Source organism: Drosophila subpulchrella, chromosome 3R, assembly GCF_014743375.2.
Source record: "Drosophila subpulchrella strain 33 F10 #4 breed RU33 chromosome 3R, RU_Dsub_v1.1 Primary Assembly, whole genome shotgun sequence".
In the NCBI taxonomy this organism is placed as follows: domain Eukaryota; kingdom Metazoa; phylum Arthropoda; class Insecta; order Diptera; family Drosophilidae; genus Drosophila; species Drosophila subpulchrella.
The window spans coordinates 16,585,451-16,611,989 of record NC_050609.1 but is presented as its reverse complement, the minus strand read 5'-3'; the positions used below and the strand labels follow the sequence as shown (position 1 = coordinate 16,611,989).

General features: G+C 42.3%; 2 protein-coding genes across 2 annotated transcripts; both read right to left on the bottom strand.

Annotated features, from left to right (window-relative positions):
* Positions 1–1,338: 1,338 nt before the first annotated feature.
* On the bottom strand, positions 1,339–2,840 carry LOC119553905. Its single transcript, XM_037864580.1, has 2 exons — positions 2,826–2,840; positions 1,339–2,049 (listed from the first exon to the last, which is right to left on the bottom strand). Exons 1-2 carry the CDS (start codon positions 2,838–2,840, stop codon positions 1,339–1,341), a joined length of 726 nt encoding a protein of 241 aa, XP_037720508.1.
* A 4,222-nt stretch (positions 2,841–7,062) lies between these two features.
* LOC119561125 (neuroendocrine convertase 2) lies at positions 7,063–25,168 on the bottom strand. The gene is made up of 12 exons (XM_037875042.1): positions 24,553–25,168; positions 13,565–13,672; positions 12,366–12,636; positions 12,243–12,280; positions 11,746–11,822; positions 11,297–11,385; positions 10,647–10,822; positions 10,267–10,580; positions 9,628–9,861; positions 9,399–9,563; positions 8,890–9,007; positions 7,063–8,830 (listed from the first exon to the last, which is right to left on the bottom strand). Exons 1-12 carry the CDS (start codon positions 24,766–24,768, stop codon positions 8,669–8,671), a joined length of 1,968 nt encoding a protein of 655 aa, XP_037730970.1. The 5' UTR covers positions 24,769–25,168; the 3' UTR covers positions 7,063–8,668.
* Positions 25,169–26,539: the final 1,371 nt, after the last annotated feature.

Below are 26,539 nucleotides of genomic sequence, written 5' to 3'. Positions count from 1 at the left end.
ACGAGTATATCCCTGTATCTTACATTTTATTTTACTCCCACGAGCCATCCGCTCCTTTTTGTGAGCTTTTATATCGCGTTTCTTGGAAATTACCGAGACCCACGGCAATTGTTATTGAATCCGTCTAAATAAACGGAGAAGGAAACCCGAGGATGTCATGTGGCTTAAAAGAAAGCCTGAAGGCACGGGGAATAGGGAATTTTCTTGGCTATAAATAGACGAAGGCATTTAAAATTCAAGTCTGGCACGCCCAGCTTTTTACCTGACATCCTAATTAGCCTTAACGACAGTACATATTTTATATTTTTTATCAAGCCTTGACCCTGGGGCCCATTAGGCCTGGGAAACTGTAAATTGTTTTCAATACTCGAAATTATTATTATATTATTAAATTATTCATGGTTGTGGGGGCTGGTTGCCATCTGCCCGGGGACACTTAAAATATGAAATATGACAGAAGCATGCGAGATAGGAATCAGAGTCGAGCCGAGCGTCTCCTTGTCGTCCTCGCAAAGGAAAGGAGGGCAAGGCAAAGTGCGGCACATGACAGGATCCGGAACCCTCTGGCCTCTGGCTACAATCCTCGGGGGGATGGGGGTGAGCAGGGGCTCTTGAGTGGCCAGGAAGTGGCTGGGAGGGAAACAGCTGGTTCCTGCCTTTTGCTGCATATTGTACTTGCACGATAATCGCCTTTAAAGTTTCACGTTAAGGCTGTCACTGTTCGTGGTTAAGAGTCTGTCGATGACATTCCACTTTCTTTTTCCCTCTCAATTTAGCAGCGCGAAAAGGGCAAACTTCAGTGAATCATAACTGCGATTAATTCAGCTCGTTAAGTCGTGTTATTCACTAACAATCTCTGGTGATTCCGAAGCTCTTATTGAGGCTATAAATGCTATTGAAGTAAATGTTCATTGCTTTCGGTTAATGGCAAATCATTATAATGTTTAATACCCCCTTTAAAAACTTTATAAATAAGGAAGTAAAGCTAAGGGAAAATATGTCTCTTGATGTCTCTTTAAGTGAAGCTAGCTTTATTGGAAATAGGGAGTATTATTGTTAATAAAATGTTATTTAAAACTCAAAGTCTCCATAACTCGAACCTTGTTTGGTGGCAGATGATGGTTAGGGTTATGGAAGTTATATATACTATATTTAAAATTTAAGTCAGATATCTCTCCCATCTTAACGATTTCAAGCTTATGCCCATAAGTTCTGATTTTCAATATCCAAACAAGTAAGAAAAGTATTAAGCAAAAAGGTTTTCTGTAATATTCTTTGTATTTCTAGGTGTATAAAACTAGTACTTACGTTAGGGATTTTAATACAATAGATAACCAACTATTTGCTGCGTAACAAGGCCGCTGGCAAGTATTTAGTGAGCGGCGTGACAGCCTGAACCTGATTTTGAGCCTCGTTCTGATCCTGGACATTGATTGCAGCTGGTGCCGAGCTGAAGTCCAGGACCGGTGCCACGCCCTCGTCGGAGCTGCGGGAGCTGCCGCCCAGGGAGTCGAACTGCTGCTGGATGAGCTGCTGGGCCCGCACGGCGTCCTCGGGAGTGCGGTACTTGACGAAGTGCACCTCGGGCTTGTGATTCTGGGCCTGGTTCTCGGTGGCCAGGCGTTGGGCCAGCTGGCCCACATCCGCCTGCTTGCTGAGCACATAGATGGCCGTCCTCTGCTCACTGGCCTGCTTGGCCAACTGGAGGGCAGCGTTGGTGAGACCCTGGTGTTCCGGCGACTTGATGAACAGGACTCGCAGGTTCCTCTTCAGCATTCTGGCAATGTGCTCGGTGGCCTCCCGATCGGCAAACTCATCCTCCGGAGCGGCATATGTGTAGAACTCCTTGCTGAACTCATCCGCTGCAGCGGGAATGTGTTGTTGCGACTCCTGCTGCACCTGCAACTGCTGCTGCTGCTGCTGGTGCTGCGTGGAACTGAATCCAGTGGCCTCCGCATCAATGAGACCGGCAAAACGACGATCCCCGGCTGCAGCTTGGTAATTATAACCCAACTTGGCCGAAGAAACGGCGACAATGAAGCAAAGTAACTGGAAGTGGTAAAAGAAAGTTTGATTAGCATAAAATAAAAGTTTCCGTATCATATATATAAAATATAATAACCTTCTAATACTTTGTATACCGCTTTTAATATTCGTATTACGTATTTTTAGCTTTACTATGATCTTAAAAAAATACATAAACAAAAGTATTTCCTAAGCAATATAGGAAAAGGAAGGTACAGAGCAACACATACTGTGTTTATGCTATGCCTATTTCATGAAATCAATTCATGAAATGGGCAAATTCGTGTGTGTATAAACACCTTTTCATGAATTCGATAACACACGAAAGTTGACTATGAATTCAGTCCCAATGCACGAAATGTTGAGGCACAGCCTACTTCACAGCCTACTACTCTATAAAGCTCTATATCAAATTCAAAAAATTTGACAGTTTTACTAATATCATTTCATGAATTTGTCTGTGTTGCATAAACAGGGGCTATTCTAATTTCATGTATTGGAGAATGCATGAAATTCATAGCATAAACATAGTAACACTTGCTATGTAAATATAAATTGATTTTGAAATATTAAGAAGAAATATTAAATGTCAATATAATACACCGAAAATTATAAAAAGATCATATTCCAAATGCTTTCCCTATATCGTTAAATAAGATATACTATAATGTTTAGACTAACAAACACTTTAAATATAATCATTTATTCCTCGATTCGTATTTCTTTCACATTTCTTTTATTATTAAATTAACAATTATTAAATTAACACCTTTTATTTTTTCCAAGACTTTGCAACTCACCAGTAATCCACGCATCTTTGGCAGGAATATTCGATGTCTAGTGCTGAGGATCTGTTTACCACTCTTTAAGCTCGCCAACTGACACTTGTCGTCTGCATTTCGATGATATTTATACAACCCCGCCAAATGGGAAATTGTAATTATGACAAATGATGGGCTTGCAATATGCGAACGGTTTTGAGTCGACTTAACTTGGCTATCGGTATCGAGATCGCCTCGGTTTCCGTTTCATCTTCGGATGCTGCAACAACATTGGCAACAGTTAATCAGAGATAAATGCGCTTTTAAGCGTTGACACAAAACCCCGTCTCGAGTTACGGGAATACGGCAATGAACCTGTTTTTGTGGACCATGCAACCTTAGGGCGTTGCTTGTCTTACATAAATCTGCGGAACTACTCGTGTTTGGGCGGGCGAACATCAAAGCCGCTTTTCAGCCACACACAAAAAAGGGGGGGAAAAAGTGTGCAAAATATGCATAATTAATTAATTAGCAGAGAGATTGCGATTTGCATTTTTTGCGGCAGGTTATGAACCCGGTTCAAAGCTCGCTTTTCGAACCTCATCATCGAGTCGAGTCCATCAATATCGTCAGTCATCGCTGGAGTATCGACAGCAACAGTGGAGTGTTTTTGTGGATTTAGCTGTATAATATATTCCCAATAATATCCCCCCAACTGGCCAAGAAATGTCCGTCCGTAATCTTCACACATTGCCTCTGTTGCTCTGTTTACCCCAGAAATGGGTTTCCTGGTTCTGGCCAAACAACAAATGCCTTCAATTAGGTATGAATGGCACACACACAGCCAGACGCAGACATTGCATAAACAATATTTAACAATAAATAGACACACAGAGATGCAGATACACATGCCAAAACGGCTAACTTCCTGCGACTGAGCAGTTTCTGGGCCAGTTAATTGTTCTGATTGTTTCACATAAATCTCCAGAGTGTTTATAGATGTGCGTACAATGCTGACGATGTGCTCTAATTGATAAGGCGGTCTGAGGAACGACCGAGCTATGGCTACCAATTGAATTCATCATAAACCAGTTAAGATGTACACAGAAAAATCAATAAGGCTAAGAGGAATATTGATATTCAGGTATTCTGATGTTAACTGATAATGCTTGCAGGTCAAAATATATTATCATGGCCAGGAAAATACATTAATGTGATAATAATTATAGGCTGTGTCATCACATAATTAAGACTTTAATAATCACAGCTTAAAGGGATTTTATAGAAAATTATTCATAAATGAATTAAATATTATTCACTTTGGAGCGTCCTGAATAAAATTGTTCTAATGAGCTTTCTTGCGTGGGTAATCTAATTCCTCTCAGTGCAGAGCATTGTGCCGTTCAGATTTATAGGCCTAAATCACCAGAACATTCCATCAGACAGGCCTGTCCAATGGCCAGGAGCAACAGGCTTCTCGGCCAGGCCCAAACAATACCCATTTATGCGCATAATGAGGAGTCATACATCAGGGATGACTACAGCTGCCGACGGCTGCTCATCATCCTCATCCTCGTCCTGAAACTGTGAAACTGTGGAGCTCCGAATGGCCAGTGGCCGGCATTTACATTTATAAATATGCATAATTTGTTAAAGGCCAAATGAAATCCTGAAAACGGCCTCGAGGGGGACTCGTGCAAAACGCTCTCCTAATTTAATCATTTTGGCCATTGGCACCGACGAATTCATTTAATTTGTTGCCAGGCATGGGTTTCTGGGGAGGTTAGTTAGAAAAGGTGCTTCAGGAGAAAGTTTTCTTATGGAGGAGTTGGGGCAGCGAAAACCTATCAGCCTATTGACAGTGACACCCGCAAAAAGCTGCGTGTCCATAAGTAAATAAACTGTCCTTAGGCCAGAAGAGAAGGTATCAGTTCGACTGGGTTGCCGGGACTCCAGTTCCAAGTTCCCAAGTTGGTTGTTCTGGTGATGGGCCTGGTCCCCCATTGTTTACTGTTTATCTTTGCACAGAAGACAAACAGAACTAAGGCCAAACAATGACAGTAACAATTTGGCAACAACGTCAAAAGTCGCTAGGATGATAAGATTTATTTATAGGACCAATCGCAGTGATTGGCAATTGGGTGGGGATCCAGAAGAGGGTGTTGCTTTTGTTAATTAAAATTTTTTAGGGCACGTGTGCCACGAGGCAGAGGGCAATAAATCATGACATCAACAGCAACTCCCCAGGGGCGGCAACAATAATTACCGTCAGATAATCAGGGCCATTTTGTGGGGCGCCAAAAACACAAATCATGACAGCATTAAACAGAACAAATCGTATCGTATCGCTCTGTATCTGAGTTAATGAGTAGCTGAGTATCTGGGTGGGCAAAGGTCAGCGGACCGTTATTACGCACAATTAGGGGCGACCAAATTACAGAACTATCGAAGACAGGGTGCCCAATTATAGAGCAATTACCAAATATTAGCTAATGGTCGACGGCAATTGACATTTGTGTCTGGCCCAGAGCGAATTGGTCTAAGGTCTGCGAAACTCGCAAGATGGCAAGTTGGCCAAGAAAGAAAACAGAGCACCCGGGGCATTAATATTAATGAACTGCTCACACACGCGACCCCGGGCAGTTCATTAAAGTGTCAAACACTTTGTCTCGTTTCTCTAGGGCCAAAAGCCTCGCTCCGAAAGAAAGTGGCCAAGAGAAGAGGCCAAAACCTGTTGCTCTCTTTGGTTGGAGGCTGTCTATAAGAAGACGACCCCAACACCAACGCCCAACTGACCCAAAAGCGGGCCAGCTGTCACTATTAATGTGTCATAAATCAAAATCTTGTTACCATGTAAAAACGTAACATTTTTGTAACCAAATAGCTTGGCGGTTACATTTTTTTCTAACATTGTAACCAAATCCATCGATAGGCACATGATATCGTCAGCTAATTATGATTGATGGTTACCCAGTTTAGGGGCTACAAGTTCAAATGAAGGGGATTTCTCGGGGAAGACTCCATTTACAGAATTGCAATACTGTAAAGCCAAATGATAGGCGATATTTGACAGGCTGAAATATATACTTTAAAGAAACATAAACGTGCAAGTCCATGAGCTGCCTTTTCTTGTGGCCACGTTTCTACGCGGCATGTCTTGGACGCTAAAAACAATTAGTATGACAATTTATCATATGCCCGCAGCCGGATGATTTATGAAGGCCTAAAAACAACACGTAGCCGACACGCTGTGCGTTGCGTATACGCCATGGAGTCACTCGGTGTGTATATGTGTAAGTTATATTTGCTCCTGGGGGTGCGTCACATGTTTGCCCACTTCCTTCCTTCCTGCGGCCTGCTTGTTGCCTTTGTGCCATGCAATTTCTAGTTAATAAATATTTCCGGCTACAAACAGAAATGGAGCTACACAAAAAGCTCGCAGGACACGCCCGCCAAGGACCAAGGACTCCTAGGCGGATATCGCGCAATTAGTTGAGTCAACAATTAAAACTGTTGCCCTTTTTCACACAAAAGTACGAATTTGGCCCGACCATTATTAGAATATATGTTATGTGGGAAAAAAATCTATAAATCACCCGCAAATAGATACGAAATGGAAATAGCTGCGAAATAATTTCGAAATATTGCGACATATTCAATGTGATTTTCGTATAAAGTGGACCTCAGCAGGACAGTAATCCCTTTACCCCACATCCTGCAGCTATCACATGCTCATTCTGGCATATTAATTGGCTTTCATTAATTATATTTTGAAAGCGTGTACGGGACATGGCCAAAATAGTGTTCCATAATTAATTGATGTTCATAATATTAAGGAAATATATATAAAGTGTGGTCATTTAATTCCCAGCAGGGTCCAGTGGGACAAAGCTCCAAAGTATATCCTTTGTGGGAGAAAGCTTTATAAGGAGAGCTTGTTGATTTTTCCAAGAACCAGGATTTTAAAAGCTTTTTGGTAACTTTTTGTAGAGTTTCCTGTACACAAACACTGAGTGTAGAAAAGCAGAAGCAAAAGCTTTTGGGCTGACGCCACTACACTAAGAAAAACAATTTTAAATATAATTTAGAAACTAGTCTAAACAATTGAAATAAATTCATTGACCGACGTTCTAAATTGTATCTCAAAAGTATAAATATTTTTTAAATACTTGAATAACCTCTTTCGAAACATTTGCCGAATAGTTTCTATTTCTGTAAGTTTTAATGGATAAGATTTCAAATAGGTTGTTACTATCCCAAAAATCAAACGCTTTAATCCGTTTTTTCTTAACTTTTATTTACAAAATTAAATTCTCTTTCTGTTCAATTACATGGAAATGACAAAACCGCACCAAAAGACAGAATATTGAGCGCTATGGGAAATAATTAAATATGCAATCATCAATCGGTGTTCGATGCACTGGGCATCTAGCATTCACACTTCCTTATACGAGTATAGTTCTAAGTGGTGTGCTGCCTCTATTGTGTGCTACTGCTTTGTATCTACAACATCAAAGTTCAACTTAACGGCCACATAAGATACTCCTTGCGTTTATTTTGTGGTACATATGTATATCTATATACGTATCATACATTTATGCATATATAGTTAAATATTCGGTGTATGTATATAATGGTTATGCCACAACAGATTTCGCCGCCATCTCCTCGTGTGGTTTTTGATTAATAATTACACATGTATGTACTTCTGCATATATATAATTTTTGTTCACTCCTCTCGCACATTATCGATAAACTTTAACAATGCGCTGTATCTCAGTTATTAGACTAGGTAAAACAATCTGTATCTGTATCTGACGTTACGTGCTAAACTCGCTGCTCACCATTCAAGGTTCCGCACTTGTACTTTAACATTTGTTTATGTTTTTACATAACACTCGCTCCGTTCTACGTTGGTTTCACACCATTAATGTTACTATGTTGTGGATTTTTTTGGCCCCCGAAAGAAACTGAAAGGAAAACTATGTATGTAAATGCATTTCACACGTACGAGTCGTCTCGAAATAAAAGCAGAATTCGGCTTGCAACCAAAGTGAAGCGACAAACTTGTTCCGCATTTATGGGATTAACATTTTATGTTTTTGCTAAGTTTCCTTTAAGTACATATTATATGCATGTAGGTATATTCTCGTGTGTATATATATATAGTATGGAGAACAAAGGACGTAGCTTTAAAATACGTGTAAATACTTTGTTTAGTTGTTTGTATTTTATACTAGATAGATTTAAGAGTCTAACGGCAAAGGACGCAGTTAAAGATAGGGTATGTATACATATAGATATTACACATTTACATAGGGTTTATCCTGGGTTTCTTTGTTCTAGTTGGTTTCCTCCATTATATCTCTATCTCCCGCACCTATCTCGCACCTTTCGAATACCGGCTCTACCTGCTATACCTGTTTTCTTTGTTCTTAGTTTGTGGTTTTCTTTGATATTCACTACAGAGTTTGCTAGGACACTGAACGGATCGTGGTGTCGAGTGCAGGACTTACGAGTCCTTTTCTAATGTGGTAAATGTGCGCTTTGCAATTTCCAGAAATGATTTAAACGGCGAATGAAACGATTAGCTTAGCTCATCAAATTAAAAACTAATTACACAAACTGATAAACAACATCACTTGCTTAAATTAACTTTCAGTTCGACAGATCCAAAACAAATATTTGAAATGGCATAAAGGAAAAACGCAATCGAAATCAATAGAGTTTAATCTCAATCAATCCTATTCCAAAATAAAACACAGCCAGCACTTTTATTGAACCTCACGCTAAACTCGATGATGAAACGCCAAGCTGCCTAATGGACGTCGCTACGCGGATGTTTATCTGGACCTGACCTCTGACCCCCGGCGCGACCCGCCCTACTTCATCTTCTTGTCCTCGTGCGCCTTCTTCACAATGGCCAGCTTGGAGTGCGGCGAGGAGGGGTGCAGGGTGCGGTAGGGCGCCTCCTTGGTGCCGTGGAGGACCAGGGACCATTCCAGCAGATAGCCATGTCGGGTTTGCGGGGAGTTGAAACGTGCCTGTGGGCGGAATCGTTTTGGTTAACGTGACTAAATATAGAACCCCATATGTGTACTACCTCCAGTTTCCAGGTGCCCTGCGGATACTCGCCCCACGAGTGGGTGGTCATGAAGGGCCACTTGGTGAAGCCGTCGCGGTGGTCATCATCGTTGGCCCGCCTCGACAGGATCATGGATCTGTGGGATAATGGATATTTGTTGAATTTGTCAGAACAACAAGAATAATGCACAAAAAGAAGTGAAGGAAATGGAATAAGATTATTTGTAATGGAGAAACATCTTGAAAGGAATCTTTACCGGCCTTAATAAATGTAATCCTAATACTACTCAATGAGAAATATTAACATTTTTTTTTTAATATTTAATATTCTTATAGAATTTTACTTGTATAATTAAAAATTGGACTCTACTATTTTCTACATTTTTTAAAACAGTTGCAAAATTTTTTTTTTTGGGAAAGGTCTTTTTTGAAGATTAACAAAAAATGTTTTTAGGACAGTACTTAAGATCAGGATTTTAGAATAATTAAAAAAACAGTTTTCCACATTATGGCTATATTTTTACTCACTTGGTGCCCATGGGAGATGTAAGGAAAAGCTCCAGATCGCCCCGTCGTGAGGCATTCGCCGAGATCACCGCCTGTACATGTTCCAAGTAGTTCACTTCCGTGTCAGTGCCCTTGCAGGCATCGGTTTTGATCTCCCAGAAGAGCGAGCGACCCATGACGATGGCCCTGGGATAATGTACAGAAAAGGTTAAGTTGGTTTAGGCCAGGAAGTATTCCGTGCTGTACTCACTGTGGCTGGGTGAGCTCGCCCGCCTCGCAGTGGTAACGTGGTGGCACTGCATGCCACTGCTTAGATAGTGTGACCATGGCGCCGGCATCCAGCACGCCGAATCCAAAGAGGTGATTGAACTCTAGGCCCACGCCGTTCATTGTCCAGTGGAAGCGGTTCTTGGCATCGAACAGAGAGTTGCGCTTCGATGTCAGCACCGTCAGATGCTGGATGTCGCGCCAAGTCAGCTGCGGGCTGTGAGGGTTGTGTGGGTTAAAGCGGGATTAGCATAAATTCATAAAATGACAAAAGGGGCACACTCGAAAAATAAGTAAGGCATTTTTGGGATTTTGTAATCATGATTTCTGTATATGGAGTTTAAAATTTATAAACAAGTGTGAAAAGGCCAAACTGAAAATGTTTGGTCTGAACTTTATTATTAGAAAACCTTAGATAATCCAATCATGGCCTATGAAGCCACTTGAGTTCTCTTGAGTTTCTGTAAAACTTTTTTAAGCAGAAGGCTGATCTGTTCTATATCTTCAGATACGACCAATACTAAGGTCTTCATGGAATTTTTTTTACCCAAATTAGAGATATTTTCGGACTATTTTTCGAGTGTATCAATCTGAAGGGATTTAGGCCGGGGGGATTACTCACTTGGCCTCCAGGGCCAGGGCGAAGACGCCCGCTGCTTCGGGTGCCGCCGCACTGGTGCCCGAGTGGGTGGTCGTGCACTTGCCATAGAGGTCCGTGGTGGCAACGCCCGTGTTGGGGTCCTTGGCTCCGTTGCTGAACGTGGAGGCCAGCGTGGAGCTGCAGCTCTCGTCGTAGTGGGCGTTCTGGCCGTCGTTGATGGCGCTGTTAATGGAAATGGTCCACATGGAGGCGGCGTAGCCGTCGCAGTTGCAGTCGTCCTCCTCGCCGCCGTCGCCGGAGGCCCAAACATAGATGTTCCCGAGGCCATTTCGACCCTGCGGGTGGTGTGAAAGATTAGCCATTAATTCCGGGGATTGTACATTTGGACCCCTGGATCATACCTCATTCACGCCCTGGACTATCGCTCGCATGGTGGCATTCCGGGGACCGTCCACCGTCTTGCCATCATCGGTGGGACCCCAGGAGGCGCTGTAGATGTGGATTTTGTGCGGCTCGTGGCCCATGGAGTTGGCCTCGATTAGGTCCGTCATGTAGGGCTGGTCCAGCATGCGAATGCCTGCGGAGCGAGCGATAAGTATGCATTAAATCTAATGGCGGAAATTATAAATCAATATTTATACGACCCAGCCCCGCCGAACCACCCCACCACCAGTCACTTTCACTTGGCGCTTTACGGCAATCGTAAAAATTCCACTGCATTTCCCGGCTTCGAAATTTTCCCGATTTTTCACATGATTTCTCCCCGGTGGGCGATAAAAAATGACAGATAACGCGGCCACACTTGTTGCGGTCCCATTCCCAGGGCAAAAAAACAGCCCCATTTATGTTTTTCGGAATTCAATTTACAATGAGGAAATATGGCCCATGAACTTTCCATTTAATAGCACACAGAGCTGTAGAGCTGTCAATTGATTTACAATGGTTTACGCGGCGTATGCGTAATGCGATTTATCAGCCAAAAAACTTTCGAGGTCGGGACCTCGAAGACGTGGCATATATTTATGCAGAGTATCCCGCCAAAGCCACTTACCTGCGATTTTGCTGTCATAAGCAACGCCAACGCCGCAAATTCCATTATCTCTGGCAGCAGCCACTTCGCCGGCACAACGAGTTCCATGACTGCAAGATACAGTAGATATGGGGGTAAAAACATTTACAGGGAATCCTGCAGGTAAGCAGCTTAATAAAAAGTCCTCTCTATCCATTAAGCAGTGCGCATTATAAGCTAGCACACACAGCAGCAAACTAAAGGGCTAAATGAATGGAGCCCTGGAACTTTGTGGTCCCAACAGAAAGTAGCACTTAATTCCAGCAACTGTCTTTCAATTAGCAAAAGTTTGCCTTGCCACAGAGAAAGGCAGCTTTAGTCATCAACTTGCAAATTCCATTTAAATCATATGACATAAACAAATCATGTTGTAAATTCTATAACGACCATCAAGGACATTTTCCCAGAAATTGATTGGCTTTTTCACTTACCTGTTGAACCAGTCGTCGGTGTATCGGGGATATGGAAAGGGATCGTTGCTGCTGAAGTCATAACTGGCCTCGGCGTTCTGGAAATGAGTAGATACATATAACCAGATAAATTACGGGTACGTATTTGTATGTACCCAGGTAAGTACTTTTTGTTGTAGCTTTTGGGGTAATATTATTCACTTTATTCCGTAACATTTATATTTGGCCTTTTCTGGACCCAGACCTTTCACCGAGAGCTGTTTAAATATGCATGGCAGATAAGCACTTTGACAATAATGATGGTGGAAAGTTTTAATGTCAGGAAAAGTTTAAGCTTTTCGCTTCAATTTCCCGACAACTTTGCTGCACACTAGGGGTTTCAACAGCAGCTAAATTGGATTGTATATATAGAACCTCAATCCAAGGAATAAAGCCACATTTGCAACTGATATGTAAGCCGAAATTTAATTAAAAGCTCGCAAATATTATTCTCCGGACTGGAAGGGTTTCATACTCACATAATTAAATTTCAGATCCGGATGCATGTAGTCCACGCCTGGGCAGCAAATGTAATAATAAAGTGGAAAGTTAATAAAACTGGAGATTGGATTTATACATTTTTCGCTTCCGAAAATACCCACCATCATCCATGATGGCCGTTGTCACATTCTTTCCGGTGATTCCCTGGGCCCAGGCAGCCTGAACATTCAGATCCAATCGTACTTTTCCGCCATTCTGACCCGTGTTCTTGAGATACCATTGCATGGGGAAGTAGGGGTCGGTGGGCTCCTCCTCAATCCGATTGGCCTCGCCCATTTTTAGGTCGAACTTCATTCCGTGAATGGCGGGAACCGCTGGCCGCAGACCGCGCTTAACCCTCTTGAATCCCGGCTGTTGCACGGCCGTGTGAACCTGTGGATTGAGAGAGAACCCATTAGTGTTAAGGTCGGCGTGGCAACCGCAAGTGGGTTAGGCTTATATGCGCTATCTATCACAGAACCTGGGAGCAAAAACCCATGTAAGTCCCTCAACATGCGGGTCATTGCTATGCGTGTGTGTTTTCCAATCCAAAGCTGTGCAAACAGCTGTGAACAGAAACGAAACGACCCAGTTTGCATGCCAATTTTCATATTGTGTCCTGTGGATGGCTGCACATTTGTTTGTGCAATGCATTTGGCACGCTGATTATCGACAATGGCCTAATGGCACGTTCCACTCCGGTGGACAAACGGACTTGCATCCTATCGCCATGCAATCAATGTCCCTATGACGGCGAACAATGTCCGGTGCAAACTATTTTGGGAGCTCGCAGTGAACTCTGACATTTGACACTCGTGCGAAAAAGCAGGCACATTGTTACCTGTCGACCTACTTACACAGGGCCTAGAGGTATCTATTTTGTTACTAAGCAAAAAGCTTATAAGTGGTGTATTTATTCTAAATGGTGTTTTTAAGATTGCTTTGTAAACATTGGATCTTTTCCAACGCTCTAGTAGCCTTGTTTTGTTTTAGAAAGAAATATAGATTAGCAACTTCTACTTTATATTATAAGAATATAAATTATTTAGTCCTTTAAAAAAATAAATAATAATATTATTTTTAGCAAGAATACCAGGTACACATTTTCGGAAAATGTAAAGGATGTGATTCAAGAGTATGAAATTAATATTATGAGCAAAATTCCAGATACCCAATAAACATTTATTTCCCTGTCTGCATTCATTCCATTGCATTGGGCACGTTTCTACCTTGTTTTCGCCTGAACTAGCAGTAAGTGAGCCAAGTGGCGCGTTTTCCCTTTTGGCCTTGGTGGGAGTCTTCTGCATTTCCACCTACTTACCGCCGGGTGGCTCTTGAGGGCCCGTGTGTGCGTCAGACTGCGCCTGGACCGGGCGTGGGGAAGGGTCCTGTGCTTGAAGTGATACTCCTGTCCATCGGCGCCGACCAGCTGTAAAGATTCCAGAATGCAAGGCAACATTTCATTAGACCCCGTGGCATTTTAAGTGGGGGAAACACATTAATTCTGTGCTTGTTTTGCGCCTAGAAGCGTGACCCGTAATTGCGCTCTAATTGAGTTTGGCCCAAGCTATTTCTCACACACATTCCGATGGGGTGTTGTGTTTGGTGTGTGTGTGTGTGTGCCCATAATTGCGCCCTCTAAATTGCCAGTCATAATCATCATCTGCAGCAGGAGCCACTGAGGCAGCAGCAGCAGCAGCAGCAGCAACTCCAACATCATCATCATTAATTGGCTTTGGTAAATTGAGTGCCAGAATAGCTGGGCCCCCAGGACTGGGCCAGTAATTTTCCGTTTTTCCCCACTGCAATTTCAGTGAAAGGGATCTCGAGTTTCCACACGATACGTGCCGGGCCCTCGGGCCAAACCCACTTTCACTTGGCCAATGGCAGGCTGCCCTTGGGAATGTTTTACTATTTTTGGTCTACACGTAGGCAAAATAGTCTTGAATCAAGATTACAGACTCAGACTCTCTAAAAAAATATCAAAAAAATATTCTGCATATTTTATAACAATTTCTAAGGGTGTCTAAAAGTATGCAACAACAAAATCCTATGAATGCAGTTTTTGTTGCATACTTTTAGGCACTTTCGTAAGAGCTTTCAAAACCCTAGAGATTTTTATGACATTGCAAACATACTAATTTTTAAAAATCACTTTAAGTATGCAACAAAATATTGGAACTTAAATATTTTGAAGAATGCTTTCTTACTGCATACTTTTAGACACCTTAGGAAGTGATTAAAAAGCCCCGCTGTTTCAATAAAATAGGATGTTTTATGTAACTATATCTATTGCTCTTTGATTTTATTTCCTCAGTGTATGTTTTTTGATCCGGCTGCAACATGTTGCTCATCTCTTAGCTATTGGAAACTCAAATTGCGTTTGGCCAGCTGTTTGGCGTCGTTTAACTTTGCCCTTTTGGACGGGCGCCTGGAGTCCTGCATAATTCAGGCTTACATCGTGATTAATTAGCAGCTGTGCGGCGTTGAGTGCCTTTGCTATCAATTCATAATTCGCGCAAATGCGCATCAATAAAACAGCATAGATGGGGAATGGTAATGGCGATGACAATGCCCATCAATTTGCCAGCAAAAACAGCCCGCCGACTGCGAATCTATTTTTAAAACGTGGCTCATTAACCAAGCAAGCCGCAAAATTATAAGGATGGTGACTTGAAAGGCTTCCTGGCTGCTGGATCCTGGCAGGAGTTCTACGCACACGTGGGTAATTGCTTAAACCCGACTGAAGACTTTCACTAAACAAAGGTTCTTGCAACCCGTCGGATTTTCATCAACGTGAGCTTATGCAAAACCCTCCCACGCGGTGGTTTTAAGGATTCCTCCCCCCTTTCGCAGCAGCATTAAATATGAATAAGAATACTTGGGCCGCAAATTGAAGCAGTGGAATGTTTTCACTCTTTTACGCCTGTTTCGGCGTTTATGGCTTTTCTGACCGCTGTCTGCAAACTTCCAATTTGGCCTCAACACTTTGGCCGCAAAGGAATGGGGGTTTAATTCTTATCGGTAAGGGTTGCGGGAACGGCAGAAATTTCTTTGATCAGACGAAAATGCGTAATTCTAAGAAAACGACAGAAGTGTCTAATAAATATCCAATAAAATTAACAAGCGAAATAAGAAGCCCCGAAGGCAAGACACAGAAAATAAAATGCTACAATTACCTCTTGATTTAACCTTGTACTTTAACTTTAGATCTTAACATGCAAAGAATTGATGTTCTATATATCGTTTTATTTTAAGGAGTCAGTGCAGATCCTAAACTATTAAAGATACATCTACCAAATTTTTCCTTAATATTCCAACTATAGTAAAGGTATTTGCTTAAAACTGATTTCGCCACCAGAAATTTATAAATTGAAAAATTCAAATGTATACTTTTAAATACTGTACTGTGTAGAAACTAATAGAAAATTTTTAAAAAACAAATTATATATATTATTATTTGCAAGACAGAGAAAATTCAGCTTGGCATTATATTGTGGGTTTTAGCTAAGTCTTCCCTTTTTCTTAAATTAATTAACATTTATGTTGACTTTCGGTTTCTTGTTTGTTGATTTGTGAAACCAACTCCCGAACCTTAAACCCCGATATCGCTGTGTACATCTTTCATAAATATTCCCGGAATTCGACTTACATTTCCAGACTTTATGTCACAAATTGATGAATTCCCAGCCAGCCACGTCAGCCGTCACCACCGCCGACCGGCAGTCAATAAAGGACAACACCCTTCCCAAGAAATCTGGGGGTGTAGGGGTGGAAACAGGACACCCCCGGTTTACTTAGGCGCCAAGTGCCGCGCATAAGTAAGCAGGGAAACAAAACATCGGAAGGGCGCGCAACTGGAGGGCCATCAATCCGTTGACTGCTGTCAATCACAGTACTCCACAGACAGTTCGACAATGCGAACGCAGGGGAGTTCGTCTATTTTTATGCCCTGTTAATTTGTTTGTAAATTACTCGATGGGTACTGCAACAGCTGGCCAGCTGGCTTGGTTGGCCTATCGCAGCCCAGCCAGTTTAATGGACTTCCTAAGTATGTTGCCACGAAAAAAATGTATAGAATGGATAGATAACGATGGCATTGCGTATACGCACAGTGGGCCCACACACATGAACAATGGGAATTAACTAATCTGTTGGCCGGTCGACCACATGTGGCTAAATTGCTTGCATATTTTTAGATGTCCCCGCATAATTTGCGGATTTCTCTTCATGAGCTGAGCATATGGTATATGCCAAGTGAAAGTAAAAGTAAGAGTAAAGACAAAAATTTAGATGGGGATTTATGTGGGAGGTGCGAAAAGCAGGAGGTCTAATGTGGCAATATAGCTGCCATTGTGTCTGTTTGCCCGGCTCGCCATTATAAATATATTGTGTCGCACACACGGGGTGATAACGGGGCTTCGTGGCAAGTGTGGCAGCTGTTGGCCACCCCCTTTGTTTCAGTGTGTGTGTGTGTAGGTTTCTTAAGCTCGACACCACCCACACGAAAAAGCTCGCACATGTGTGCGTTTTGGCCATTGCTCACTCTTCAGCCTGCCAAATTGGTGTCTATAATTAGTCGGCTGCCGCATTTAAATCGCAAATTTATTAACAAGAAGCCGTTCGTCGACACTTGTTGCTTCAAACTTTCTATTTTTTTCCTCTTACCAAAAGGACAACAGCTGTGTAGTTACATCACTAAGAGCGGTATCCTTTTGGCGTGGGCGCTATTGTCACCGGATCATGGCCACAAGTCGCCTGCCCCAGTGACACGTCATCTCTCCTCTCCCGTCAGAATCAGAAATTTATGGATTTTCACTCGCCCCGCGCGTGAGAATTCATGAAAGGTGAATGAAAAACTCGCTGGAAAAGCTGAAATATCAGCAGATGCGCTGTACATGACAGCCTCCCCCTATATATATATGGCCATCCCATGTACATGGCCATGTATTTATGTGCAGCAGATATTTCACAGTGCCTGCAAAAATAGCATACAACAATGGGCGGACCGTTTGTGTGCCTTGGGGCTCAGTGTGAGCACACAATAAGGACTTTAACTTGTTAATACAGCCCCCTTTGTTTACCTTAATCGAATTCTGGTTCGGTCAGCTGCACCATGGCAGGGCATTCAACAAGTTGAGCAAACAGAATTGCCTTTAAATTCCCTCGGAAGAGCTGATAAAATATTTAGTTTCGATGCCAGAATAATTTTCTGTGTGTCGGACAGAAGAGTTTCGTGTTAAACGCTTCCTTGGGGGCGAAAATGCGTAGTATTTTGGCAAAGCCACTGGCACAACCCACGTTGGTAATATTTTATTTGCATTTATTAGCATATTCAATCTAAAAATACAGGAAGATGTATTGATTTTGTGGAGGAAAGGTTTTATTAAAAATTTAATTTCAATTTTGTTTTTCCTTAGAAGAAAGTAATATATTTTGGGTTTATCATTAGGAAATTTTAATAAATGAATAATAATTCAATAATAATAATAAATCACCTATAAAGGAGTCTAAAAGTATGCAGCAATATATTTTGGAAGACCAGAGGATTTATTCACTCCATACTTTTAGGCACTCTTATTTAACTCCCCTGTGATGTCAGAGGCATCCCTAAAGTAGACTAAAAGTAAAAGAAAATCAATCCCACTTAGTTCGACTTCCGTTTCCGCCCAAAGTGGGCAAGAGATTATGCGAACAGTATAATAAATACATCTCAGATAAAGGACAATACGCAATCGTCACATTTTATTTGTATCCGAGGAAAAACCATTCATCAATTTGTGCGCCCAGTTAGTCAATGCTTTTTAGCCCGGTTTAGTTAACCGACGTCAGCAGTAGCAGCCGTTTATCAAGAACAGGCACAGTCACTTTATCAGAAGCTGGCCAATTTTTCTAGTGGCACTAGCCGTCAATAACTACTGGCGTACACATAACACATAATATAATATAGATAGCAGGGCAGTCGGGTTACAATGTGATAAATGTGTTCGCAGTGCAACGTGGCTAATTAGGAAAAATGGCTGTCCTCCTCTTTCCCACTCCAATTAATCAATCAATCAATAATAGGGGAGCAAGTCAGTGCACTATTGTGTTTGCATAAATTATCGCTACAAGCGAAAATCACTGGTGCAGATTGCTGAAATGGAACTGATGGCATTTAAACGTGATGGTATAGAGAAAATCCGCACCTCCCCTTCCTTCTGTCAGGAATGGCACTTTGATTCAATTGAAAAAATCACAAAAATACGCAAAAATACGTCTGTCTCGTCTGGGCCAAAACAATGCAAATAAGAGTGTTTGGATTGACAGCTTGGCGATTCGCGCAAATCCAGTCGTCAATAAATGGCATGCAAATTTGCACAGCCCCAAAATTAGAGGACCTCGATGGCAGGTGGCAAATTGGAGAAATGCAAATGAGTGTCCTGGCGCAAGGACTCGTGAATAATTCAACAGGATGCGGCAAAGACAAACAGCTGTGCCGCCAACTCGACTAATAAGCTGTGATTGAGGCTTTCGGCATGTGCCTGTGCTTGTGGCATTTGATTTGTTCCCTGTCTTGAGGTGCACAAATTGATTTAAGCTACCGAATAATATTTAAGCTGCAAGTGAAACTCAAATTAATTATCAGTTTTCTACAAACTGGGTCAGAAGTAAGGCCAGCAGTGGAATGGTGGTAAGCCTTTAAGGCGCTTTCACATTCGGAGCAGGGCACACACACCGTACAATTATCTGGGGGGGGAACTGTTGACATTGACATGCCTTCGCTGGGCAGACACTGCGTATGAGCGATTTCTCAAAGCAAACACTGGCGACTCGACACATTTTACGGCCTGACATTCTCTTGCAGCCACGCCAGCTGGCAGTTGGCTAATTAAATTTCAAGATTTTCATCTAATTTGTTTCGAAATGAAATTTGCCCGCATGGCAAACACAAAACTTTTACCACACTGACCTTTGACATTAGCAGGAGTGCACACGCAAAAAAATGGGAAAACAAAGAGAGAGTAATTATGTATTGTGTGCTATTCACACACTCGTTTATCAACTGCAGACATTTTTGGCCTGAGGGGCTGAAAAGTTTTTTAATTATTTATAAAGAGCAAGCGGCACGTTTGAGCTTTGTGCCTGCCTCGGTTTTTCTTTATATCTCCATCGTTGTGGCACTCGAAGTATTTTCCTTTGTTGAGGCCGAAAATATTTGACAAAACTTAATGCTCAAGTGTTGATTTATTAAAATGTTTAGCCACTGACGGGCGGACCAAGGACGAAGGACGAAGGAGGAAGGAGGAGCTGTGTGCATTAGCGACACCTGTCCAATGGAGACACCTGTGAGGGCCCAAAGAGCACGGTCCATTGGTTCCATTATAGCAGCTGATCCCAGTGAGCCGGCAGCTTGTTTACAGCTTGTCTATTTATAGAGAGCCTCCCTTTCAGTCCACCACCCATCAAATAAATAAATATATCCCTGCAAAACATCGAGAAAAGTTAAACAGCCACCCAGCTAAACTAGTTAAAGTTGGGTCACACTTTCTGTGCGACCCCAGAAACTTTCTAATTAGCATTAGTGCCTAATGAAATCCCGTCCCTTCTATGATATGATATGATATTCATAGTTTAAAACACATTTATCAAATTATACATATATCAGGGGACTAAGTTGCGTAACACAATACCCCCAAATTTAAACCAAAAAGCTGGCAAATATTTGCCAGATGTTCGGCTTCCGTTGTCACATTTTCACTGGCGAAAAGTGAAAAGTGGCCCATTTAGGTAACTTTGGTAATTTTATTAAACCAATGTCAACCTTTTAGATTGATCAAAATTGCATGAAAATCTAACAAAGAAGCCTTGATTTGTGCTTGGTATCTCACTGAGATTCCGAAGTAACTTGGTTATAAAAATAGTTTATTCTCGGAATCTCAGCTTATTTAAATCCCTTTAAGGGGAAATAAATCATGCTGGTTTTCAGCCATTTGCTTCGTTTATTTCAAGGCAACACAGCCATTTTTAGAGTGCTGGCCATAAACCACAGCAAGTGTGCGTCATAAACAGCAGCATAAATTTCGAATAGTGCAAGAAACTCATATGCAAGTCAATGTTCTTAAAAATTGCTCTATTTTTAGTACTTTAACTATAAATACTGTGGAATTGCCAGTGGGAAAAACTATTCAGAGCCAATTTCTGCATTGATAGTTGTAAACTTCCATCTGTGAGAAATTGTTGTCATCTGGCGGCTCTTACAATAGCCAGCCTTTGTCCTGAAAAGGACCATCGAGCTGTATTCCAGGGCTAAAAATAAATAAATAATGCGCCTGGACCTGGCCCACCACACTGCGTATACGTGATAAGGCATTGTGTGTGCAAGTGGGTGGGGTGTGTGTAGCGTATATGTGCCTGTGGTTTTTGGGCCGAACCTTTTCCCAGGCATCTTGAACTCCATCCGGCTGCCTCTCTGTTTGTCCAGCGAGCTCCTCCTTTGTTTGTCTTGTATTTGCCAACATATGCTGGCCCGGGGTTACGAATGCCCATGTCCGTGCCTTTAATTTCCAACCAGCTGGGCAAGAGCGGCCACCGAATTTGTAAACTCGTTTTTCATTTCGCATAATAAATGAAAGGAAAACAGCCAGCGATAAGCAAACGGAGACGAATGTGCCAATGTCAGACCGCAAAGTCATTGGTACATTTGTCTTCGCAGATCTACTCGCTTTTTGCTGAGAACAACAAAGTATGGTTTGGTTTTTGTTGCAAACAGAAGAGGTTCCCTGGTAAGTTGGAAATATGCAGGCCAACTACTGGTAGTTGCTGGCATCTTAATAAGGTCACAACACTCTTGCATAATTTATGAGGAAACTATGGCTTAGCAATATGAAACTATGCATAGCAGATGAGCGCTGACATTTCACGGACTCCCGACAGATGTAGGACACGTTTGGGGGAAGCAAATACTTTCGAGAAACTTGAAATGAGCTCCACGGAATAAGGACATCTGAAGGAAAGATTCTTATTAACAAAAAACTGCTTCTACTTTAGGATTCATAACAGGGAAGAAAAAAAAACGTATGCCATAAAAAACCTCAAAAGATAGAACATGAAAGATATTTTCGTGTTATAAGATTGTGTTGGTTAATAAAAAACCCTTTTGATTCATTTAAAAAAGTCAAATTGGTATACAAATTGTGACAGAACATGCTAATATTAAATATTTTAATAAATATTCTATTTAACAGAAAACAGTAAATACTTATTTTATGATTTCAGTTAAATTTATTTTATAAAAATAAGAAATATAAATAATAAATAAGATCACATAAATGTTGTTGCTATGGAAAGTATTATTTAAATATCTGTATTACCCTCGAAAGACAGAAGCATGCATTGGTTTTATTGTTAAATATTTATTTAATGCTTTTTAATACCTTTAAGAATCCTTTTCTTCTCTTAATACTATCTATAAACTATGTCGCAATATTAAAAAACCCCCACCACTTTGTATGTACTTTCCCGTATGTCCGTAAACATCTTGTAACAATCTGCTGTTGCTCCTGCAATCACTATTGTTGCTGCTGTTCTTGGGACTTAAGAGGGCTTTTCAAACAGTAACACCATAAACAGGGGGGGTGTGCTGACAACTAACGCCTGTTGCCGTTGGCCACGTCAAAAGGAGTCCTGACTTAACGCTTTATGCAAGGATTTGGCCCCCGGCCCGACCACGACGACAAGCGGCTCAAAAGGATGGTAGATGAGGGTTGAGAGGGGTACATTTATATGTATATAGTCTCTCACTGACAGGTGTGTTTGTTGGCTTTTAAAGTTAGTGTGCCAGAGCCAACACACTGTGCCTGCTCAAAGGCTTTCGGCCTGGTCGACGGGTAAACTTTTAATCATCGCAAAGACAACGAGGCAACTTGGCAAATTATTCTAGGCCAACCACTGGGCATAAAATTGCAGAGCTGCTCATATCAAACTCCGCCAAGTGTGTGGGCTCAAATCCTGCGTGGGCTGTAAGGAAGCATATGTATTTACTTGAGCAAGAAATTGACTTTCGCTTTCTTTGCTTTCCCTTGCTTTCCATTGCTTTCTTTCTTCTTTTGTTGAATTTGTCGGCCAGCAATTACATTCAAACGCGGGATCGAGATTTATTTAGATTTGCACGGCAATAGCTGACTGAATCTAACGTTTTACTGCCGATAAGGTCGTAACATCAAAGGCAATAAAATCTAAACGCAGTCATCGTCAAAGCCCCGCAGATAAGAGGACGCGGCGTATACGCAATATGGATGGGGATGGAAGCAAAAGCGAGTTTGCCCTGGGACTGAGATACATTTTGATTTGTATTCGGCGATAGCGTTTGACGTAGGAGCAACAGATTTTTTTGTGTTTTTTGGTTACTTCTACATGTGGCGCAGTTTTATTACAAGGACCACACCCACACGGAACATGGGATTTTTGGCAATTATCTAAAAACGAGTTCGAAGTCCGAGGGGAAAATGCCAAACAGGCATTCGTAATTTGTAATTAAATCGGGGGAGGGTCTATTTTTAAGAACTCCCAACCAGGAAAATCCCCATTTGATGGGGGTACTTTGGGATTTGAGTGGGTATTACAAAATCAATAAATAATTACGCAGGACTTTTGACATAAATAAGTGGACAGGAAAGCCATTTCCCCTTTAAGGACTTTTAAAATGCGAGAGTCAAGAGTCAACGTCCATTGATTCTGGGTACAGGAATTAGTCGTTCCATTTCTTTTTCCCAAAGAAAAACATTCCGACGCAATTAGTCCTTTTTGCCAGGACTCTCGTATGTACGCTTGTGCAATCCGAGAGCAGTGTCCATGGCAACTGTGGCATGCAATCAGCTATCGGGTTGGTTCAGGATGGGGGCACTGGCAGATGAGATTGCGCCATTGCAAACAGCATCGATGTCGCAATAAAGCCAGTGGATAACAAGGACATCTCCATTGGGAGCGAGGGTACAGAAAGCTGGGGCCGCAGGTGCCGACTGGCTATCGGATTACCAAGGAATAGGAGAGTTAATTGGATTTAGCGCCTGCTTTATAGGTTCCCCCCTATTTCTGACCCCATCGAAAGCACTCTAGTTCTTATTGATGACCCTAATTAATTGCGTCCGTTCCAGCTCTTGAATTCGCATTAATCCCGAAATCCCCGAGTGAGTTATTGACCTAATCCGTGGAGCGTGCAACAAGTGCGCGTCATAGCTGTCAAGTGCTGACAGAATTGGGCGATGGTTATGCATTATTGTGACGGATGCCAAACACATAAGAGGGTCTCTGTGGAAATCGCAATGCTGTCAGGATTGCAGAATCCCTTCTCTGACAAGAAGGAAAGTCTCTGCTGACGTTTCACTTGGAATTATATGGAAATATGTTGGCATCGATATGTTTTATAACATTGTATAAACGTAATTTCAAGAGCATTTTTAAAGTGTATCTATTATTTATAAGTTGTAGATATATAAAAAAACTTTATAATGATATATGAGATTGTAAGACATTGCCCATACCTAAAAAACAATTTATAATAACTTTTTGAATTACTGAAAATGCCGAAGGTGGTAATATATAAATATTAATGACATTACTAACTCCATATCATACCTTCAAGAACATTAAATAATATATAAAAATTTAAACAAAAAAGAAAATGTTTTGTTTTTGCCCTTTATGTTCCTAATATTAAAAAAATATTTCGATATCATTTAGAAATAAAATCATATAATAAATTTAGAATGCAAAAACTGCCAACATGCAAAAAATCTTTAAAAACCTGTGGAAATCTCGAGAACAGCAAAGTGAAAATTCCATTCTATGCAGGTATTTTGATTTATTTTTCTGTGGAATGCGACAGGTCATAGTGCCACAGACAGCAGAAATTTCTGAGTAAAATGACTGACCTATTATGGTGTTATTTACCCCCGTGTGTGGGAAAGTATGTTTTCGCCACTTTGACCTTGGCTCGAATGCAATGGCTTTTTAGCATGCAATGCGCAAATTTACGCCTGGCGGTATGCAAGGGAAGCAACTTGGCCTGCCGACGGAAGTTGGCCAATGCCAGAGGCGAAAACTTTGGCGGTTGCCTGCTGGCCAAAAGCTGCCTTTGGCATTCCCATCACGCTCCTGGGCACCCACGCACACTGAGATACTGGAAAAACCCCTCGAGCCAACGCAATTAAGGCCTGACACTCGCCCGACAAGTGCAGCATGTCAACCTGAAAGCCAGGCCAGCAAACCTGGCCCAAACAACCCGACCGTCGGCAATACAATAATTGATTTTTCGCACAAACCACTTACCGGGCCTAGGTTGTCGAAGCCGTACTTGTCGGCCACTTCATGGGCGAACCCGTTGTCCACTCCGCGCCGGAAGCGCACCAGAAAGGAGCTGGTGAAGACGGCGGGGCCAGTCAGTCCGTGTCCCGATCCTGCTGCTCCTCCTCCGCCCGCTCCGGCACTGGCCAAGTGGAGGAGCAGGAATGGGGCCAACAGCCAGCTCCATGCGGCTGCTGCCATGGAATTCAGTTTTGAAAGGGGTTCTGGCTCCTTTGGGCTCCTGGCGACGATGGGGCAACTCTGGCAGCCCTTAAAAACAAGTCCTTTTTGGGGGTGGTGGGGTTTTCCTGCTGCTTCGCTGGGCTGATGGAGTGTCGAAATTAAAGGCCACGCTTCGCTGCACACCCTGCGTTTCAATTCCAAAAGTTGGCCAAGCGAATCGGGGAATCAGGACCAAGTTGCTCGGCTGGCAAAATGTCCTTTTGTTGTGGTGGCGATTTGTTTTCCTTGTTGTGTATCGGTGGCCCTGCTCCAGAGCTTGTTGTGCTTTCCTTCCGCTTGGAGTTGTTTTTCCTATGATCTCAGGCTGAGGTCTTTGTGCGCTGCTACGAACTTCACTGGGGCGCTGCGCGCTGAGAACTGTTCGCCAGCGGTATCGACGGACGCCATTATGAATGCCCGCCCCGCCAGGCGCCAGAGCGGAGGCGAAAGCTCCGGCGGAGAAGCTCGCTCGAAAGCTCGGAAAAGCGGAGGAAAACCACCCGCCACCCACTCGACGCACCCCTAAGCGGACCTACTGCCGTCCCGCTCGCTCTCGCAGGGGCGCTAGCAGGACTTCAGCAAGGGGGTGTCTTGTAAAATATATGTTTGCAGGGTTATAAGGCCTTACATTATTAAGAACTTGTATTCCTGTAATACAACTCTGTTTGGTTCTGAAAAACTGAAACCTTGTAGATCCAGTCTCAAAAAAATTATCAGTTTTAAGCACGTCCTTCTTAGACACAGCTTATACAATCCTTACTTTTAAGGTGACCCCAACTAACCTTTGAGATTTTGATAAAAAAAACATATTTCCAAAAATTTGTATATATATTTTTAAGTAATACTTCAAGGATAATGCTTATTCACCTTAGGCAGAATTTATAAAAATATATATATTTTAAGCTATAAAAATATAGTAAGTGTAAAACTATTTCATAAGTTCTTAAAGTATTAGCTAAGCCGTTTATATTTTTTAAGCTATCCGTCTAAGCTACAACTTTTCTGAGGGAGCAACAAAAGTACCTGAACATTTTACAAAAAAATACATCGTTAAAAATAAACCATACATATGTGGGGTTTATAAGAACTTAAGATAGTTTACAAATTAATTTTTTAAGAGATCGTAAGCCCCCTGTGAAACTCCTTCTACGCCCCTGTGCGCCTGCCATCGCTCAGCTGCGTTAGCTAAGTTTTTCTTTGGCTTTCCCCCTGACTCCGGCTTTCCAGCCCGGCTGGCTTGGCTTCTGCAGCGGTCTTAGAGGCCCGCAGACGTCACCAATTCGGCCGCCCGCTGCCATTAGCCACCCACAACCCCGCCCGCCCTGTGCTAAATTTTAGCCACTGCTTTGCCATTGGTTTATGCTGCGCTCCGAGAACATATGGCAGCATACTTGACTTTCGCCGACTTTCGGCGCGACTCGACCGGAGGCAGAGTCACATGCTCCAGTGCAGAACGCGAGGGACTACTGAGGACTATTCATAAACATCAACGCAATTGCCTCTTACGCGTAATGGCTGCGAAAGGGCTTCAACTTTGACCTTAGCCCAAATAGGTTCATAAAGCCCCAAGCACCCAGCACACAGAGCCCAAGCCTTTAAACTGCAGGCCAAGTGTAAAGAGAAGACGGCCGGGGTAACTTTCGCCGGCTTTTATGCCAGCTTGATTGTTTCAACCACGTTTAAGTGCGAGATGGGAATTCTCATATTTTGATTTCATTCGCCATAAATTTTGCTTTCCAGGGAAATCCCC

Coding starts and splice junctions, on each gene's coding strand:
- LOC119561125 (XM_037875042.1), bottom strand. CDS start 24,768: ATGGCAGCAGCCGCATGGAGCTGGCTGTTGGCCCCATTCCTGCTCCTC. Junction 13,673..24,552: donor GCTTCGACAACCTAGGCCCG/GTAAGTGGTTTG, acceptor GAATCTTTACAG/CTGGTCGGCGCCGATGGACA. Junction 11,386..11,745: donor ACCGACGACTGGTTCAACAG/GTAAGTGAAAAA, acceptor TGTATCTTGCAG/TCATGGAACTCGTTGTGCCG.